Raw genomic sequence first — 21661 nt, 5'->3', positions numbered from 1 at the left:
GTAGGCATCAAATCAATAAATGCATACGTTTTCACAAAGTTGTATCAGTTAGTACATGGTTTTCAGACGTGGTACATAAAGACGCAAAAACAGCCACCGCAATCTCTTCCTGGTTTGGTAAATCACATTGCGTGCGCTAAATAAATCAATTTGCATCTACTCCTCCCAGTATTTTGCACGTTCTGGCAGAAACGCCCATATTTACATATTCATCAAGGCAAACACGCTAAATTAAATGGATTGCACATGCTATTTTGTCCGTTTGAGAGACGCAATCCTCGGTGCGCCCGGTTAGTAGATCAGGTTCCACGTGTGTTTGCGCGTGCAATCACGTTTGCACACGTTTTAATACACGCAAACCTTTAGTAAATCCGGCCCTAAGAGGGGCTAAACTCTAGAAGTTTTGTAGGGGGCGCCATTGAGCGAATTAGCCCCGCCCATGTGAAACGACTTTAAGGGCCCTAGTTTCGTCGACCAGGTGAAGTCTGTGATCAGCGCAGCTTCGCCACGTCAACGGGGTGTGGCCCAGGTCCATTTCGCAAGATTCGTGGGCCACGCAGTCAGACTTAGACCGGCGCAACCCCTCCCCTCGTCCCTCCCACCGGCGCAAACGGCGAAGAGGGAGGAGAGAGGGCGGGAGGGAGACAGAAGGAGGAGAGAAAGGCGTGGAGTGGGTTTGACACAGCCGAGTCAGATCTTCACCAATCAAAGGAGCTCCTCTCCTCACCTTTAACTGCGCGGCGGGTGATGCGCGCTGCAAGTTTGTCATTTTATACTTTGACATGGACGGAGGAGACAGCGACGCCAGAGGCCGAACCTCTCCCCGGAGGAAACAGCTGTTTCCCCGGAGGTCCGAGCTCAGAGTGACCAATAATGAGTTTACTAATATACTTAACCAGGATTGATCTGATACACTGAGAACCCCTACGCAATCTAAGAAACAACAACTAATAAACTAATAAAGAAACTCACATTTATTCAAACCCTGTGTATAAGATCAGAGGTGTAGGCTACACTAATCACAACATAAACACACACCATGTGGATGAAATCAGCAAGGACGCGCTCTCTCTCTCTCCCTCTCTCTCTCTCTCTCTCTCTCTCTGTCCGTCTCTTTTTTTCTCTTTTTTTTTCTGTGATAGAGATGCTGAGTACTGTAGTAGGCTATATACTGACTATCTGATACCGAGGCTGTTGTGCTGGACTAAGAGAGATGATGATTTGTGTTTTGTTTTTCATTACGGCCGCGTGATGCGGTCGCACGTGCTTATGAATTAATAAGTAAATAAATAAATACAGCGATCATCACAAGGGCAGAGTGGTATCTCAACACGGCAGCGACATGCAGTCATCCACCCTCAGTCCTGCTTGGGACATCCACAGCTGCTTTTCAGTGCCAGTTCGTCCCTGCTGTGTTAATTCAGGTGGAGTTTCCATTACGCGCCGACAGCCTTTGATCTCTGCTTTGATCTGACGTAAGATGTGACGGGACAATCTATATAGATATAAATTCACGTGTTGATTCCGTTAGTTGCATTAAATAGTGGTTATTGTGGATATTTATTGCATTGAAATGTGTCTGGAACTGTGGAGATCTGCCTGTGAGGTCTTGGTGACGTGTGTGCACTGCAGGTCAGTCAGCCAAACTTCCACTGCACCTGCTGCGCTCCGCGCTGCGCTGAGACTAGACCTGGTTGGAGGTGGCGAGCTTTCAGCGCAACCTCGGCGGGACATTTTCGGACGAAACTTCCACTGCACCAAGCTGAATCTGTGACGCCTCCCCCTGCTGCGCCGCCACGCCTATCTCAGCGCAGCACGATCTGCCAATCTTCCAATCTGACTTTGCGCTCGGCTGCGCTGGTCGAAACTTGCATTAGACCGGCTGCGCTACCTTGCGCCACCTGCGCTGCGCCAGCAAACTAGGGCCCTAAAGGTTCATGAGGCAAGAAATGCACATGCGTTTTAAGTTTTTTACTGCTAATGGGCGATGAAGCGTTCAAAACCAAAAAGAATGAGCCCACTCGCGTATCTCTCCGTTGCCTTGAACAGGCTGTGTGCTGCATAATGCGCTGCAATTCTGGGTCCGAATTTCCCGCGCTGTCCGCGGATGTGACGTCAAATGACGCTGCATGCGCGTCCTCGACAGCTTCGGCTTTCCACCGCTTGCGCCCAGCGGTCGGCGGATGTCTTGCAGCCTGAACAGTTACGTGAGCAGCGAGTAGAGAAATAACGTCACTTTCTTAAATTTTAATATTTTTTCATGCGAGAAAGTGACAGTTTAGATTCCCAATCTGTTGTCAGTTTATCCAAATAACGTCTGTAAATAGATTTGCTCCGACATTTTTCGGAGGAGTGCAGAGCCACACGCAGCAGCAGCAGCAGCAGCGGCTCGTCACAGAGGCTGCAGCCGGGGAGCTGAGCTCATCGGCCGGGCAACCGCTCTGTCCTCGAGCCGAGTAACTTCCCCACAGGTTTTTAGAGGTTTTCTGCCAGCTGGTTGAATTGTTTTTAGGAGATAAATGCTGGTCTCATTGATGAAATCTAACAGTGGCACTGTGGCAGTCGGATTAGTTCATTTGAATGAAAAGTGAAGCTTCAGGTGTGTGTGAGCAGCGCAGCCTGGGGAGCATACATCAGTCCGACTGTCCATAAGTCCGACGGCTCATTTCCCCGACTACCCATTCTACCGTGTTAAGGTTAAGGGTTAGGGCTATTTAAGTCGGAGAAATGGGAGGCCGGACTAATGGACGCAAAAATAAAGAACTGTATGGTCGGAGAAATGGGTAGTCGGACGGATGTCATGCGCCCGTGCAGCCTTGGGGCTCTGTACGTACAAAAATCACCATATTTAGGCTACTTCAATAAATAAATAAATAGTTTTACAATGAGCCGATTGATTCATCCGTGGTCAGTTTATCCAAACAACGCCTGTAAGGACATTCTCCGACGTGTTCGGAGGAGTGCAGAGCAGCTGAGCGGCACCAGCAGCTCACAGAGGCGGCGGCGGCCGGTGCTGACCTGATGCCTGGGCGGTCAACCTCCGGGTGTCGCGGTAAATTGAGCACTGTATGCGCGGCATGGCGCATTTACTGTTTATTAACAGCCAGGCGCGACGTGTGTGTGTGTGTGTGTGTGTGTGTGTCGTGAGAGAGACAGCAGGTAGAGGGGCTGACTGGCAGAGATGAGAGATAGTGAAAGCTGTTCTTTTTTTCTGTGAGAGACTGCTGCGGCGGACCCAAACGAAACTGTGGCGGCTGATTAATGGAAAACACTGGTATAGTAACGTTATGCCGTTTCCAATTCAGCCACAGTGTCACTGTCACAGCATCAGCTGCACTGCTGTGGAGAGTTGATGCGCGCTCCCGCACCAGCTTGGCTGATGGCTGCAGTAACCGTGACGGCCGCTACGGCCGTTGTATCGCTAATGAGTTTTATTCCTTGATCTTGCCTCAAGCTCCTTTAAAATACGTAAATTTTCGCCAGTCCCTACGTGTGTGCCAAGAATCATGCGTTTTCGAGCATGTTCAGGCCCCCCAAAATGCGACCCTTTCAGACAAAAAAGAATAGGGCCTTCACCGACGCTTGTCCTCGCTCGCTTAAATAATTAAATAATTTGTATTCAAACCCAACAAACCATGTCCAGATCAGCATACTATACCATACATACACACCAGTGACATACACAGTATCCAGTGTATCTAATCAAGTCTAGTCTGATGAAAGTTACTGTTTGGGGAAATTAGATTTTAATGTATGTATGATGTTAGATATCCATGATGAACTTGGCAAAAATATAATATATACCTATAATTTGATCAACTTTCATTCTACCACTGAAACTGAAACATGAGTTGACACCTCCTCTATGCAGGGGCAGGTACAGGTTTAAAATGAGCATATAAAAGCTGGGATGAGATGTCAGCTTGATTCGTCTGAAAAATGTTTATTTTCCAAGGCAAGAGAAAAAACAAATGACCAACTGGAGGTTGACTTAGATGAATGAATTAGAATGATTTACACAAACATAACAACAATCAAAGACTTTGTGATACTTGGATTCCCAGGGCTTCACCCAAGATATTATGGACCTGTATCAGCTCTTTTTTTCTTTGCCTACTTGGTTATCCTTGCCGAGAATATTTTCATTTTAGTTTTTGTTGGGTTTGAGAGGCGTCTTTACAAGCCATCATATCTGATCTTTTGTCATCTGGCGATGAATGATTTGTTATTTGGGACAGTGACTTTGCCAAGAATTATTTCCAGATATTGGTGGGATAACAAGATATCGTCTTTTGGTGCTTGTTTCACTCAGATGTATTTTGTTCATTCTTTGGGAGCTATTAATTCTCTTCTTCTGTTAATTATGGCTCTGGATCGTTTCATTGCAGTTTGTCTACCTTTAAAATATCCTGTCCTAATTACAAACAATATCATTTCTATTGCTTGTGGGTTTTCGTGGATTGGGACATTTATTAGAATGATGGCAGTAGTATTACATGCAGTTACCTTGCCTTATTGCAGTTCTAACATTATTGTGCAATGTTATTGTGATCACGGTTCAATTACAAACCTAGCATGTGGTGAAAATGTTAAACATGTTAAGAATGTTGCTCTTGTTCTTGCAATGTTTTCTCTCTTGCTTCCACTTTCATTTATCATTTTTTCCTACATTTCTGTCTTTACAGTTGTTTTCAGAATACCAAACATAGATGGTCGGCACAAAACCTTATCAACTTGTACACCACAGTTATTCATTTCATGCCTGTATTACCTACCAAGATGTTTCGTTTATTTGGCAGGTGCTGTAGGATATTCCTTCAGTTTAGACTTCCGCATTTCATTGATTTTGCTGTACAGTCTTCTTCCTTGTGCTGTTAATCCAATCATATATTGCCTCAAAACCAAGGATATCAAAGATATTTTGATGAAGAAGTTGAAAAATGCTAAAGTTGGAATGAAGCAAGTTTCACAGTAATGAACAGAATGTGAGTCTGTGCATCTAAGCCTAATCACATCTTCATAAATCAAACAAAAAATGTTTTACTATCTAAACCACTTTTATTGTATCATGTACCTGAGACTACAAGATATATGTACAAGAGACTTTATGGTGTTATGGGTTAGTTGTTTTATGAATTAAAACATTATACAGTTCTACCAAATAATTTAAAATGCTGTTTGAAAGACAACGACCTAGACAGATCTATGTATGTATGTATGGTTAATGTGACACACCTATCCCATTCATGTGGTATTCACATGAATGGGAACAAATATGTAAATAAATAATATAAATAAACAAATATGTAACATACAAAACACGGGAGTGTGCCTATGTTCCCACAGCCCTATGTTCCCTCAGCCCTATATTCCCACTGGACTCTCTCTACTTATCTGGACTCTAATCTATCTGGCCTGTCTAGCCTCTACCTGGTCTTTTTACTAAACTTAACCAACTCCTTTCTTCATTGCCTAAACCCAACCAATGGTGGGACCAAAGGGCTGTGGGAACATAGGGCCTAATTTTCAGTGACAACAAAGGTTAGAAATGTGGGAACATGTGGGGGGCGCCTGCAGTCTGAACTCGGCCTAAAGGATTCTACTGTCTAAAATTCTAATGGAACAACATAACATAAAAACTGTGAAGAAAGCAAAATACTATGAAACTATGAAAATAATGTAGGCTACGGATTGGCTTTCTTGTCAAAATTGACTAAAACTTTGTTATGTTTGGGTAGACTGTGTGAGTGGTCTTTGATCCACAGGGGGGTGTTAGGTTGAGTTACAGTTTATCCCTCAGTAAAGAAGAAAGAAAATGCTGTGGTAGGGCTGTCCCGATTAATCTACCTAATCGATTACGTCGATGACGTAAATACGTCGACACGTACAACACATATGGATCTATTATCTATTATAAGATAATATAATACATCCATGACAACACACCGTCGAGGTGTGAACACGTGCAGCAGAAAAACAGAAATGGCGTACCACAGCAGCACCACGGCGAAGAACAAGCACCTGAAGCAGCAATATCGTTCCATTCATTCATCTCCGCATAGCACTCATTTGCTGTTATTGGCGTACACACACACACAGAGAGAAGGGCGCATGCATGACAGCAGTGCGCGGTAAAAGATGCAACCACCCGCCACAGTCTCCTTGTAAACCTGTGGGAAACACTGTACTGGTTCCACTGCATAGATGTAAACATTTCCTCGTGTTATCTTTTTTTTTTTTTTTTATCTACTCCGCTGCTGCTCTCTGTGCACCCCCGCACAGCATGCAGATCGTAAGTGAGGGTGATGTTCTCCACCCCCGGCTTAAAAAAATCCTAGAGGAAACACTGGTTTGACTGCTCCATGACTAAATAAATATGCCTATTCAAAATCATTGTGCTAATATTTCAGTGTGCACTCTGCTTTATCTGTCTATTTTACAGGTTAAAGCAAACTGATTTGGCACAGTTTTCCCCCTCTAAAAAAAAAAGATTATGAAGAGGAATGCACACCAGAAAGAGCATCTGAAGAATCTAAATAAGAGAAGTGTTCAGAAATGTTTTTTTGTAAATGACTAATCGTCAACCAAAAAAAATAATCGTTAGATTAGTCAAAAAAGTAATCGTTAGACTAATCTTCTAATCAGAAAAAATAGTCGATAGATTAATCGGGAGAAAAATAATCGTTTGGGACAGCCCCAGCTGTGAGTGATGAAGATATAACAGACTCCATGACCTCCATGATCGGTGCATGCACACTCAAAGATGATATGGAACCAAACAAGTGTCAGGTATTCAAAGAAATGGAATTTGGAAACACTTCTTTAACACTCTTGAAAAAAAAGAGTGTTTGGACTCGGCCAAGATTTGTGAACAGGGTGCAGTACTCAGAGTCAGATACTGACAGCTGTTAGTGTGATGTTGCATATTAATTCCTAGCCCCGATGAGGCTTTGTGTGAATTATGGGCACCGGAATCGCGTTTGTTTACATGGTAACGGTACATGCTAATTCATTTTCTTCCAGCGTTAGAGATATAAAACATGTGATAACACCACCTGTTGCAGCTCAAACGAGACAATATCATAATACCGCTGCCTAACTATCTTCTAGCTCTGGAAATTTTTTAAAAAGCACATCAGTGTCTATACAGTTAGAAGGACCGTCGCGGAAAGCCCTGGGTCTTAGTTTCAACATCAGGTCAAATACAAACAGCAGGGTGTTAATGTATTGCAGGCCAAGACAGATCTTGCAGCCATGCTGCTGCCATACTTTGGAAGGTAAATGTGGATTGTTCTGGTTGTTTTAATGATCATTCTCAGTGTTTCCCCTACAGAGTACCACCCCCAACCCCCCACAAAGTTGTAGTAAAAAAAAGCCATTGTTTAGCCTAATGTTTATTCTAATCAGAAAGACATAACATACATGTGTTGCTATTGTTTCATTACATTCATTACAATGCATTTCTCCTCTCTGTGACAGGCGGCGCTCCCCCTCACTCCTGTCTCACAACACACACACTCAGTGAGGCCTCTCTCCCCGTTCAGCCCCATCCACTTCCCGATCTCCTGCCCCCAATGACGTGGCTACTCGGACCTGTTGGTCTGACTCGTCCCAAACAGTTCAAGTCCTCTGGGCAAAGCATTCAGAAGCTGCAGACGGGTCAACCAAACAGCGCTGCTCTCTCTCTCTGCAGTTGCGCTGATTTTTAAATACGAGCGCTCACCACCATGATCACCACATGAACTGCCCCAATCGTCTACATAATGAACTGAGAAAACAGAAAACAGTCTGAAAACTTTGGAACAAACCGCTACCTGAAATGAAAACCACTAGCAACCACGGTTAGCCAATGGCTTACTGATACCTCCGGTGTCTCACAGGAAGTTGCACCCATTATCGTTTCTACAGCAACAACCCCAGGAATAAGGTAGATGCACAAATGTCAGATTCTGCAAAGTCCTGCCCTGGAAATTACAGTCTGTTTTTGATCATCTGCCAACATGTTTATTCCAACATTAATTATGTATGGTGAGGAGGGACACTTGTGAAGAGGGGTGTGTGTTGGTGGACGAGACGACACAGACCCTAGTCTTCATAGTCAGCTAAGGCAAAGGTCATGGTCATGTGCACACACACATCTATGCTGATGACTTTTCACCAAGTGACAAACTACCAAACCCTTACAGGAGCCAGGGTTTAAAGTCCTTATAATCATTGCTTTAGTCTTATCAAAACAGCTTTTTAGAATGCCGAATCCCTGGCTTGAAATCAACTCAATCTATCTAAAATAACCCATACTTAATACTTATATAAACTGTGGTCAGGTGGATTGTGAGGTGTGGAAAGACCAGAAAGACATACATTTTGTGCTTTCTTTCCCTAACTTCTATGGATCTATGGTGGCCCTGAGGGCTCAAGACAATGTAACTTAAGAGAACAAATGCAAAAACATAGGGTTAGGGTTAGTTCAGAAATCATGTCATCAATTTGACAACATGTGCTGCAAAATTGTGACTTCCGAAGTTAAAAGCAATAAATAACAAAGTAGGTTCATCACTTTTGATTGCTATTTTTCACCATAACAGGAAAAGTGAGCATTTTCTGACCAGAGCAAGAGGAACAAGCTGGCCTAAAAGATGAAGTGTTTCAAGTGACAAACAAGGGTGTTACTCACAAACACTGAGATTTCCTGTGCTTTGATATCGTAAAAAGTAAGTGTCTGCATTCATTAATATGTTCCTGAAGTTAAACACATCATTGCAATATGTAATATGTTGCAGTCAAAGTCTTCATGACTTTCTCATTTCTCTTCTCGGCCACCTCTCCTTCACATTCACCATTTTGAGAAGCCTCTACATGTATAATGTATATTTTACTATGACTGTTTTTCATAACTTTTCTTATTTTTATTAGTATTATATAGCAGAAGGGGGTGGGACCAGAAAAGTTTTTAACTTCTTCTTACCCCTTTTGAACATGACAGGCACCTTCTTTAGAGATGATGATTATTAATATACATTTATTCATTGTTTTTATTTTTGTTATTTTGTTTGTTTTGTTTTTACTCTTGACATGTTCAATAATGAAATTAAATGAATGAGCATAGGCGTGTCCAAAGCCGCAGACGGGAGGTGATTTGCATATTTCTAAATATTTAGGCAAACATTTAGGGTTAGGGAGTCAAAAATGAAACCCTTCATTATATTTTATTTTATCCTCTGAGGACATGTACTGTGTACTGTACAAACTTAACAAAAGGCAGGCATCACCTGGCATCCAGACATTGTATTGATTTTCTCTGAACTGCACTTCCCTCTGGAAAGTATCGTAAGAGCCCTTTTCAGGCCGAGTATGGGACAGCATTAGAGACATGTTTGCGCGAGTGAATTTCAAAAGTATCATTTTGAATAGTTACGTTTTTATTATCTCATTTAAACTAGATGGTGTGTTTGCAGCCTATTCTCAAGTTCACTTCTGAAAGGTCTTGTCTGTGATTTTTTTTTTTTTTTTACTGAAAATTGAAATTATGATTGCCAATTTTACAAGGATGAGAAGCTTCTTAATCCTTGGTTTCCCTGGACTTTCAACACAGTATTATGGACCTGTGTCAGCTCTGCTTTTTGTCGTCTACCTTACCATTGCAATAGGGAACATTTTCATTTTAGCATTTGTTTTCTATGAGAAGTCACTGCAAAAACCAACATATCTGGTCTTTTGTCACCTGGCACTGAATGACTTAACATTTGGCACTGTGACTCTGCCGAAGATCTTATCAAAGTACTGGTTTGGTGATACCACCATTTCATTGTATGGCTGTTTTACACAGATGTTCTTTGTCCACTATCTAGGATCAGTGACTTCTTTTATTTTGTTGGTAATGGCTCTCGATCGTTTTATTGCAATCTGTATACCACTGCGTTACCCTGCCCTAATCACAAACAACATCATATCTGTGCTCTGTGGGTTTGCATGGTTCATACCACTGCCCTTAATGGTAGCTGTTGTACTCCATGTCCTTACTTTACCATTTTGTAAATCAAATGTCATTGCTCAATGCTATTGTGATCACATTTCTATAACAAGTCAGGCATGTGGTGAAGATGTTAAAATAGTTGCAGTCACTTCTCTTTGTATAGCTTTGTTTTGTCTCTTGGTTCCACTTGCATTCATCTTATTTTCCTATTTTTCCATCATAGTGGTTATTTTGAAAATGTCCAATGCTGCCGGCCGCAAAAAGACCTTATCAACTTGTACCCCACAAATATTTATCACTTGTCTTTTTTACCTGCCTAGGTGTTTTGTTTATGTCGCTAACACTGTTGGATTTTCTTTCAGTTTAGATGTTCGCATTTTATTGATACTGTTGTACAGTCTTTTTCCTGCTGCTGTTAATCCAGTCATATATTGTTTTAAGACGCGCGAAATCAAGCAGATGTTAATGAAGAAGCTGAGGAAAAGTAAGATTGGGATAGAGATAAAACTTTTGAATTAATGTAAAGCTGACTGGTGAGGCAGAATGCACATAACACAATATATTTGATCCAGACATGTCTGTGACATAAAAGACAAACTGCACTCTTACAATGTGGTTTTTAAAGTTGACTACCAAATTTAATTGTATATTTCCACCCACCGCCAACAGAGTCATTTGTTTTTTTCGCAATTTCACAGCATGGGAATGCTATTAAATGTCAAGCAAAATGTGGTAAACTGAGAAGCATCACCTCTCAGAAAGAGACCACAAACAAAATATGTGATTTAAAAATATTGTCTTTGCTCCTATTGTTTTAACCCATTTGTTCCCAGTTTTTTGTTTGTTTTTTTGGAGTTGTAAGGCATACCATTTTATCAGTTGAGTCCCTCTGAATCATGTTATGTATTTATTTTTTCAATTTTGTACTTGTTTTGAAGAAAATTATATTTTTATGATTGGCAACAATTGTTGCCAGTGGTCACACAGCTTGGTCAAATGTCACCTAATAATAATATAGAATAGAAGTAATAATAATAATAATAATAATAATAATAACAATAATAATAATAATAATAATAATAATAATAATAATAATAATAATAATAATAATAATAATAAAGTAATAACAGAATAATAATATAGACCCTTTCAGAGAGTATAAACAAAGACAGGTGTGGCTCATTAGAAAACGCTCTGGTACACTAAATGGAATGGAGCCTTAATTAGTATCCTTGGTAACACCTGTATTTGTTTATACTCTCTGAAACGGTCTATAGCCATAATAAATAACAAAAAGGTGGAGGGGGGTGGGGGGTGTAAAACAAAACAAAAAAAGTAAAACTGTACATGGATACCAATGGATATTATCATCCCAGGAAGGTAGTTAATGATCATGGCTCAAACCTTGGTTCCCCCATGTATAAAATTCAAAACAACAAACAATTTAAACTGGTTTCTTCATAAATAACCTTTGTACCTATGTTATTTTATGAAAATTGCTTACATACATTTTCACTGAAAATGACCCTGTCCTAATCAGCCTTGTGTTCCCCTATGTTCCCACATGAATTTTAGACTGATTTCATCCTCTCTTCATATACCCTTTTGTGTTTTAATTTAGGCTAAAATGTCCAGGTGTGCCTGACCTCAGTAGTCACAACAACAATGATCAGACACGATTGAATATGTCCAATAATGAAAGACAGGAATTGAAGGAGCTGACTGAAGTTCAGGGAGTAGTGGAGCTGTGCATACAGCCAATTGTAGTTTGTAAGTGGTTGACAAGTAGGCCTAGTGATTTTAGCTTTCTTGTACAGCTGTCTTGAAATGTAAGGGATACTGGAGCTTGGTTGGGGTGGTGGGATGGCTCCTGGCGGGCGCCGGAAAATTTCCCTTATTTTCAAATCCAAAACTTGACAGGTATGCTTCACTGCACTGCCTTATCCACTGTCTTGTCTTGTTTTGCACCTGTTGTCTAAACCACACTACTGTCCCACCAACTCAAATTCCTAATATGTTTACATGTTATAACAATAAAAGACTTCTGACTTCATATTTCATTTATTTTGCACACCACACATATTACTCGGTAACAATAACAATATCTAGATCGTACGGATACTTATTTAAGTAACACCGTGGATATATTATTAGTAGATTAGATTTTAGATTTTATCGTCCTTTAGAAGGATAACTATTTCCACCTCCGTACATACTGTACACCATTTTGTACACATAACATCACACCCGTAGACATCTTTCCACATGTATTCACACGGAGGTGTCGTAGCAGGAGAACATGCACCGTGTGATAAATCTCAAATGTGGGAACATAGGGCTGTGGGAACATACCCTGTAAGGCTGTGGGAACATAGGCATGGACCCATCATCAGCATGAGGGTGAATCAATAATGACTGAATTTCATTTTTTGGTTGTTGGTTGTGATTTGATAACTTGTTGGTTGATATGATTAAGACAGCTTGTAAACAGTAGTCTTCTATTGAAATGAACAGTAAGAACCAGAAAATGACACAGCGTAGTAAAGAAACCATCAGAAACAGTTGCCAAATGGCAAAACATTATACTGCAATGTGTGCCAAAGATGCTATAATAATTGCATTACACTTTTTGCCTTTATTTGATGGTATAAAACTGCATCACACCTTTTTTAGTCAATTTTATTCCAATTTATTGCCACTTTTACACTTTAACATTTCTATCTGTAATCTACCAGGACAAAATACAATTTCCACCCTCATGGGTGTATTCCTCCCCGAACCAGTTGCAAGAAAAAAGTATCACCCTAAGTATCACTAGGGAACTCGACGGTGCATGCTCCTTTGAGGATAGGCATGGTCAGATGTTGAGAAGAGCAGATATTAGCCATGACGCAGGTAGGGCACTCATCTTTTAGTTGCTAACCTGAAATCTGAAAGGTAAGACTCTTACTTAGGTTGTACATGGAACACACTAAAACCATATTTTATTGTAATTATATTGTATATGTCTTTTTTATTTGTTGTAGCTACACTTTAAGATAATCCATGAGTTGAAAGAAGATTTATACTTGTGTCAACAAGTATGAGTAAAGTAGTTCACAGTAGTTGATATGACAAATACTTTTATGCAGTTTTGGTTATAATAGATTCTAGTCAGGGAGAGAGAAGTGAGGAATGTGATGTAGTCACCATTTGGTCTGCAATAAGGGTCTACATTGTTTTATTGTGAACTAAAAATATTATCAAGTGGGGTGGTGCGTGGCGCAGTGGGTAAAGCCATGTAGAGGCTACAGTCCTCACCGCAGGCGGCCCTGGTTCAAATCCCGTGTCGGGCAGCCCTTTCCTGCATGTCATTCCCCCTCTCTCTGCCTCCCCCTTTCCTGTCTATCAAATAAAGGCAAAAAGCCAAAAAATATACTTAAAAAAAATTAATAAATATATATTATCAAGTAATTAATTAATAATTGACTGTACTCTAAAACTATAATCCTATGAAACAGAAAGGAGATCAAATCTTCCCCTTAAAGAAGGTTGTAAGCTTGTAGAAATAGCTTGTATTTTTTGATATTAATCGTTTTATGGATGTCCTGTATTAGGTCATGTAAAATATTTATTTTGTTATGTTGCAGTAATGATTTTTGACCTATGACTTACACTGATTTCTTTTTCTCTGTGCTGATTGTGAAATATAGGTGATAATGATAAACACCAATGTGACAAGGATGAGAAGCTTCTTAATCCTTGGTTTCCCTGGACTTTCAACACAGTATTATGGACCTGTGTCAGCTCTGCTTTTTGTCGTCTACCTTACCATTGCAATAGGGAACATTTTCATTTTAGCATTTGTTTTCTATGAGAAGTCACTGCAAAAACCAACATATCTGGTCTTTTGTCACCTGGCACTGAATGACTTAACATTTGGCACTGTGACTCTGCCGAAGATCTTATCAAAGTACTGGTTTGGTGACACCACCATTTCATTTTATGGCTGTTTTACACAGATGTTCTTTGTCCACTATCTAGGATCAGTGACTTCTTTTATTTTGTTGGTAATGGCTCTCGATCGTTTTATTGCAATCTGTATACCACTGCGTTACCCTGTCCTAATCACAAACAACATCATATCTGTGCTCTGTGGGTTTGCATGGTTCATACCTGTGTCTTTAATGATGACTATTGTACTGCAAGCACTCACTTTACCATTCTGTAAATCAAATGTCATTGCTCAATGCTACTGTGACCACATTTCTATAACAAGCCAGGCATGTGGTGAAGATGTTAAAATTGTACAGGTCACTACTCTCTGTATGGCAATGTTTTGTCTCTTGGTTCCACTTGCATTCATTTTATTTTCCTATTTTTCCATCATAGTGGTTATTTTGAAAATGTCCAATGCTGCCGGCCGCAAAAAGACCTTATCAACTTGTACTCCACAAATATTTATCACTTGTCTTTTTTACCTGCCCAGATGTTTTGTCTATGTTGCTAACACTATTGGATTTTCTTTCAGTTTAGATGTTCGCATTTTATTGATACTGTTGTACAGTCTTTTTCCTGCTGCTGTTAACCCAATCATATATTGTTTTAAGACTAAGGATATCAAACAGACTTTGATGAAGAAGGTGAAAACAACAAAGATTGGAATAGAGATAAAGTTTTCTGTCTAATAATATCAGTCATCAACTCTATGATGTTACAAAAAAAAATCTGACTGTATGAAACAAATACATTTTTAAATAAAGTAACATGTGTTAATTCCATTTTTTGTGTATTTGTCTCTGTCATTACTGAAAAGCAGACATTTGGATGATAATGACAGACATTTCTTACTAAATACAGCACTTTATGTCATACAATGGAAGCTGTGAGCAAAAGTAAAAAACAGTATACCTTGCTTCTGCATTATTACAGAGCTCAGCTATTACAACTAAGGCCTTGATTTTACTTTTATGCAAGGGTGTGATTTTAATTCATTTTTCAAGGTTACAATTATAAAGGAAGTACCGATTCAACAATAGAAAAAAGATACACTGCCACAGCTAAAATACCAAGACCAAAACTCGTCTTTTTGTGAAACGATGTCACAGCCCCACTACTCTAACAACAACAACAGTGTCAACAACCTCTGACACTGAGCCTGAAACACGTTAATTTAATCAGCATCGATCGACATATTTGGACTGGCACAACTATCAGTGAACACTGGCGTGTTAAGCCGGCTTACAATGTTAGGAGTTTGTTTACAGCACGTAAGCATTCCATGTCGTCTTCTCTGTTTTTGGTGTATTTGTGGCAGCGTTACAGCGCTCATTTTCAGTGGATCAGTGTAAGTGCAGATATCTTGAAACAGTGCTGAAAAAAAAGTTTGTTTTGGGAAAGGTCCACACCTGGTGCCAATTAGCTAAGTATTATATTTCACATTATCAAATGAAAATCACTTTTCATTATCATACTGTTCAGAAAGATGTCAGTGGGTACATTTACATGGACAGTTTCAAACGGTTTCAAAAGGTTTGGTTTAAATCAATCTGTTTGAAGATTTCAGCTTGAGCGTATACATGCCATGGGTTACAAAGTAAACTGGTTGGGTGTTTACATGCGCCGACGAAACAAACGCTTCGAATGTGCCCGCAGCCGTGAATGATTGCGTTACTATGGTTACAACAGTATTGATTACGGAAGTGCTACAGCTGTGCCAAAATACATTGTTGGTTGGGCGCAGTTTTTGCTGTTATAATATTTCTCTGTATTAAACAGCAGCGTGACATATTCCTAATTTTAGCAGGAAAAGAAGAGAGAGCGTTTGGAGTCGGGAGTGCATATGCAATATGTTGCCGGTGTTGTGCCAAAAAGAGACTACCTGCCGAAAAACGACTTCCCAGGCAGGCAGTCTCTTTTTGGCACAACACCGGCGGCGTACCGCCTCCTCCTCCTCCTCCTCCTCCTCCTCCTCCTCCTCCTTTCCTAAAACCAGGGAACATTGGGTCAAAGTCCCAAACCTTTTTGAAACCGTTTGAAACTGTCCATGTGTTGCCATTTTGTTAATGACAACTGGTTCAAGACATATGAACAAGCGCTGTACATTTTTAAAGATTGATTGATTGATTGATTGATTGATTGATTGATTGATTGATTGATTGATTGATTGATTGATTGATTGATTGATTGATTGATTGATTGATTGATTGATACTACCCCTTCAGACAACAAATGCACTATTACTTCGATCCTGTATTTAAATAGTATTACATTTCAGTTCTTATCTGTGATGAAGTGATGACATGCTGTTGGTGCCTGGCCCGATGCATAAATGAAAAGAGCTAAGAAATCTTTCCTGAGGAACCTCTCACTGCAGAAAACTACAGTCTGTTAGCCAGTGTGACAGTGCTAATATTCACTGAAGTGGGACGAATGACAGCCACAGGTCATCAGGTGCTAGTCAGCCGCAGGAGCACAGAAAATAGGTGAAGAAGAATGACCACCGCACACTGATGAGACCCTACTATAATTCACTCGGTGAACAACACATTGTTTCACATATTAGCGTCGTTGTTCGCCAAATAAATTATAGTAGAGTCTTATCAGTGTGTGGTGGTCATTATTCTTCACCTATTGCTAATATTCAGTTGACATTAGCATTAACAAAGTTTTGTAGCCTAATAAGAAAACAGGAAAGGAAAGGCAGGAAATCCTCAGCAATAGCTCTACTTGCAATGTACTGTAGATGACTCTTCGTTCAAACCGACAGACAGACAGACAGACAGATCAAGCAGTGAATCTGCTGAGAGGGATGTACGGTACTTGAAATTTGGTTAGTTCTGTATTTACTTAAAGGGATAGTTCAACATTTTTGGCAAATTTGCCATAATCCCTATAGTTTGAGTTGTTTTCGAGGTAAATTCATGCAAAACTGCTGATGCACGTTACCGACGGGGGCAATTTTCAGACAGCAGTTTCTGCATTTGCCTCGAAAACAACTCTGTCTCATAATATAATGTTCCGTTATTATCTCATAGCGTGGTGAATGTGCAGGTCACAACTTGTCGTTTTGGAGTTGTTGGATTGTGTATGTGATGAGTTTGATGAGGGAAACCAAGAAATCCCATTCCCATTCCCTCAGTAGTGTAGCTCTGAGCAGCGTGCTGCTCCGCTCTGGCGTTCAGCAGGTAATGAACCTACTGCTATGACTATAGGGATTATGGCAATGGGCCAATTTGCCAAAATGTTGAACTATCCCTTTAATTCCTGACCTGGTTAGGTGACAGTGATGCTAAAATGTGAAAGGTGCTTTTGGTTGCTTAGTAACGGCAGATGTGACCTTCCAACGCTTTGAAAAACGCGCACAAAACGCCATGTGAATGCATGGAGCGTCTAAAAACGTGTGCAAAACGCCGATGGCGTTCCATATTCCGTCAACGTCGCCACCATATTGGACCGGACACATCAGCCTGTCAAAAATGCATTGTATTGTCGTTGTGTTTTCGTATCGTCAATTTTCCTGACCTCCGTGTTTTACAACTGGAAAGGGCTGAACTCTGGGGTGACGTCACTCCCTTGCAATGTAAAAAATGGATTCTGGACTTGTGAACACACTCGGAAACTATGGCAAAGCATCTGCAGTTTTATATTGGACTATATTTATGATGTTTTTGTTTTTGTTTTGTTTTATATCCATAAATGTAAAGTGTTAAAATTAGAACCTTTTTTTGTACCTTTAAAAAGGAGATAGTGTCATACATTTAAACACAATTTAAAGGCTCTTTTTTTATAATAATAATAATAATAATAATAATAATAATAATAATAATAATAATAATAATAATAATAATATTCTATATATTTTGCACTATTCTCATTTCATTTCTACACTAACCCCTGGTGTTGTATTTGCAAAAAAATATTATCATTATTTATGTATTTGTTTATTTGTGTTATTTTCCTTTCTAAGCACATTATGTCATCTCAGCACTTGTGATATTGTGCAAATGATGTACAACAAATTAAGTTTTTTAAACAAACAAACAAAAAACAATGTAAATGGAACGCATCATAAATGGGGAGCTTTAATTACAGATTATGTGCCGGTTACAGTATATTTAATTTCAGAACATGCGCTTCAACTGATAGTCTGTGGTTTTGTCATAATTTGTCAACTACTGATGGATGTTTCTACAGGGAAAGGAGGCAAGCTTCTATTCCAGCTGAGATGAAGAGGTGTTTCCGTGGTTGCCATGCGGTGAAGGCTTGCAGGTGGATAGGCTACTTTGCCGTCAGTCATCATGAGAAACATCAACTCTCTGCCCATGAAGAGTGATGAGCTGGAAAACCTGGTTAAAGCAAAAGTAAGCGATCCGGTCGTTTTGGCTAATACTGCGTTCCAGGCAGGCTTTTGAAAGTAAATTACAGCTTCATGTCACAACTTACGATTTTGTAGCGTTCCAGGCAACCCACTCGTGGTTTTCCGACCTGTTTTACCGGTGAAAGTCACTATAACGGCCACTCGTAACTTCCGACCCGTGAACTCGTACCAGATCGAACTGGTATGACTTCACAGGTCGGAAAAACACGAGTTACGAGTTGCCTTGAACGCACCATAACAGTCCTCGTCCCTACGTCACCACATTCACGGCGTCCCTTGGCTGCACACACAGCCCTGCATGCCGTTCTCTCTCCTCATTGGATAAAAACTGTAGGATACGAGAAAAGTTTTCTCCTCGGCTCAGAGCAGAGCAGAGTGACTGAGAGACCCGTGTTTCGGTCCAAACACTCTATGTAAGTGATTGCTGTCTGAAGATATAACTATTTAAGACTTATATTAAAGCAGATATCAGCTTCACGGCCGTTTCGGCTAATGCTGCGTTCAAGGCAGGCTTTTGAAACCGTAAGTTACAGCTTCAAGTCACAACTACGACTTGGTAGCGTTCCAGGTAACCCGTAGCTCGTGTTTTTACCATCCTGTTGTCTGTGAAAGTTCCCTATAACGGCCACTCGTAACTTCCGACCCGTGAACTCGTACCAGATCGAACTGGTATGACTTCACAGGAAGGAAAAACACAAAGTACGAGTTTCTTTGAACGCACCATGAGTTAGCAGCCCCCGCCCTTGTCAGGCATCAATTGGTCCTCGTGCTACGTCACCACATTCACGCGCATCCCTTGGCTGCACACACAGCCCTTCATGCCGTTCTCTCTCCTCATTGGATAACACTTGTATCCCACAAGGAAAATTTTCTCCTCGGGTTACAGCAGAGCAGAGTGACGGAGAGACTCGTGTTTAGGCTGAAATACTTCATGTAAGTGATTGCTGACGGAAAATAGGACTATTTAGGACTTATATTAACAAAAACATTCCACTGATATCTGCTTTAACACAAATATATCACTTACTTCTGCTTTAAGACTCAGAAAATATAGTCTACTACCGTTGATACAAACGGAACATTCCGAGGCACAGTTTTCTATTACACGTACCACTGCATTTCTTTTTATTTTATATGGAAATTTAATTGTATATGTCAGTTAATTGTGTCAGTTAAAAATAGACATATTGACACTTACCTAATCAAATAAATAAAAGGACTCAAATAATATGATTGTAGCTAAGTTATTAAGAAGTTAAACCTATTTCCGATATTTCTAAAGTCTAAAGTCTTTTTTCTCTAAAAGATGACACTACTTCTAAAACACAATTAATTGTAGAAATACAATTATAACTTCCCAATAAGTCAATAATCCTTATCCCAAATTTAAATTAAGTTAAACACAATATAACATCATGGGAGATTTTGTGTTGCATCCCAAAAACTTACATAGGGCTTTTAAAAGAGTTTGTCTTAAACGTGTCTTATGTAACAATTCTGTATGTTCATCTGCTCCGCATTAAAACTCTAGCTGCATATTTGCCATGGCTGTAAGCCACTAACAGGACACCAAAAAGCCTACTCCTTTATTGAATACATCATGTCATGTCAAGGTTGTGCAGCTTCGGAGGGCAGCCCTTTGGGATCAACCTGTTTACATATTGCTAGTGTGAGGAAGAAATGCTCAGCAATAGATGTCATGAGATGTTGCAGGAAGTCAATGGAAGCATATCTATTGTAAGTAGGCTACACTTTAAGCATATGTGGTATCAATTATATTTGTAAACTTACCTAATACCTTCCTCTCTGTGTTTTCTGCTTGATATGTATGCATTGCGAATTCAAGAGAATATGTTCTTCACTAATGTAACAATTAACAGTATAACAAAGATTTCTTCATCGTTGGATTTCCAGGACTGTTACCGGAGCTTTATGGCCCTGTTTCAGCTCTGCTTTTTTTACTCTTCTTTACTATCACTGTGGGAAATACTTTTATTTTAGTGTTTGTTAAATGTGAACGATCTCTTCACAAACCCACATACCTAATCTTTTGCCACCTTGCATTATGCGACCTTGTGTTTGGGGGTGTTACTCTCCCAAAGATTATATTAAAATATTGGTTAGATGACAGCATTATTTCATTTTATGGTTGCTTTGCTCAAATGTATTTTGTTCATTTTTTAGGGGCAACTCATTCTTTCATCCTGATGGTGATGGCTCTCGATCGTTTTATTGCAGTTTGTGCTCCACTGCGTTACACAGCTCTTTTCACAAACAACACAGTATCTGTTCTTTGTGGAATATCATGGTTTATGCCAATGTCATGGATGTGGGGTATAGTTTTTGATGCTCTTGCATTGCCTTTTTGTAACTCAAATATAATTGTGCACTGCTATTGTGACCATTTATCAATAACAGGACTTGGATGTGAGAATGTACGGAAAGTTCAGCTAGTTGGACTTGGACTTGCCATGTTCAGTTTGTTGGTACCTCTGGGTTTTATTATATTCTCTTATTTTTTTGTCATTGTTGCAGTAATACGCATGTCCAGTTCTGAGGGTCGGGTCAGGACTATGTCTACCTGCATGCCACAGCTCCTTATCACTTTTCTGTATTATATGCCACGGTGCTTTGTGTACCTGGCAAATAATGTGGGATACACTTTCAGTGCTCCAGTTCGCATTGTTGTAGTGATGCTGTACAGCCTTTTGCCAGCTGCTGTCAACCCTATAATATACTGTTTCAAAACCAAGGACATCAAAGACTGCTTGAAAAAGAAACTCCTTACTATGAACATTGGCATTTGCAAAATGTCTTGATGAAACAGAATAAAACAGTGTACAATTAAATATTATACACATGAACACCGATCGAGTAAATGTTAAGTTGTTTAAAGCTGTTTCAAATGTACCAATCCCTGAGTATAGAATACATTTAGAGTTTGCTGCTAAGTTTAAAGTGTTGCATGCCCAATTCTGAATAACAGTTTATAAAACCTTCTATTTGCCACGAGGCACCCTGCCCTAATGCAGGGGTACTCCAACTAGTGAATTAACCTGCTCCTTTCTCTCACTCTTGATGGCCTGGGTAAAGAACCAAATCATTGTACCACATCTGTAAATGCACTTTTACTTTCACTACTTTATTTATCCAGCATATTGTGATCTGTTTTAGTTCTACAATTATTTCATCTTGTCTTATAATGTGAAATGTATATTGTTTATTGTTGTTTTACTCAGACATTTTATTTTAAAATACTTAATTCATTCATTCATTTTCTATACCGCTTATCCTGCACTAGGGTCACGGGTAAGCTGGAGTCTATCTCA

The 21661-nt window shown here is 39.9% G+C and overlaps 4 protein-coding genes across 4 annotated transcripts; all 4 read left to right on the top strand.

Annotated features, from left to right (window-relative positions):
• Positions 1 to 4009: 4009 nt before the first annotated feature.
• LOC310996306 (olfactory receptor 52E8-like) lies at positions 4010 to 4975 on the top strand (the record flags this gene model as incomplete). Its single annotated transcript, XM_083985682.1, has 1 exon — positions 4010 to 4975. One exon carries the CDS (start codon positions 4010 to 4012, stop codon positions 4973 to 4975), a length of 966 nt encoding a protein of 321 aa, XP_083841808.1.
• Positions 4976 to 9526: 4551 nt separating this feature from the next.
• LOC310996305 (olfactory receptor 51E2-like) lies at positions 9527 to 10492 on the top strand (the record flags this gene model as incomplete). Its single annotated transcript, XM_083985681.1, has 1 exon — positions 9527 to 10492. One exon carries the CDS (start codon positions 9527 to 9529, stop codon positions 10490 to 10492), a length of 966 nt encoding a protein of 321 aa, XP_083841807.1.
• A 3179-nt stretch (positions 10493 to 13671) lies between these two features.
• On the top strand, positions 13672 to 14640 carry LOC310996304 (olfactory receptor 52E8-like; the record flags this gene model as incomplete). The annotated part of the gene is made up of 1 exon (XM_083985680.1): positions 13672 to 14640. One exon carries the CDS (start codon positions 13672 to 13674, stop codon positions 14638 to 14640), a length of 969 nt encoding a protein of 322 aa, XP_083841806.1.
• Positions 14641 to 18252: 3612 nt separating this feature from the next.
• Positions 18253 to 21151, top strand: LOC310996303 (olfactory receptor 52E8-like; the record flags this gene model as incomplete). The annotated part of the gene is made up of 2 exons (XM_083985679.1): positions 18253 to 18315; positions 20213 to 21151. The coding sequence occupies 2 exons, from the start codon at positions 18253 to 18255 to the stop codon at positions 21149 to 21151; spliced, it is 1002 nt and encodes a 333-aa protein (XP_083841805.1).
• Positions 21152 to 21661: the final 510 nt, after the last annotated feature.

Source organism: Trachurus trachurus (genome assembly GCF_905171665.1).
Source record: "Trachurus trachurus genome assembly, chromosome: 13".
Classification (NCBI taxonomy): domain Eukaryota; kingdom Metazoa; phylum Chordata; class Actinopteri; order Carangiformes; family Carangidae; genus Trachurus; species Trachurus trachurus.
Note: the sequence above shows the minus strand (reverse complement) of the source record. Positions and strands in the feature narration are given on the sequence as shown.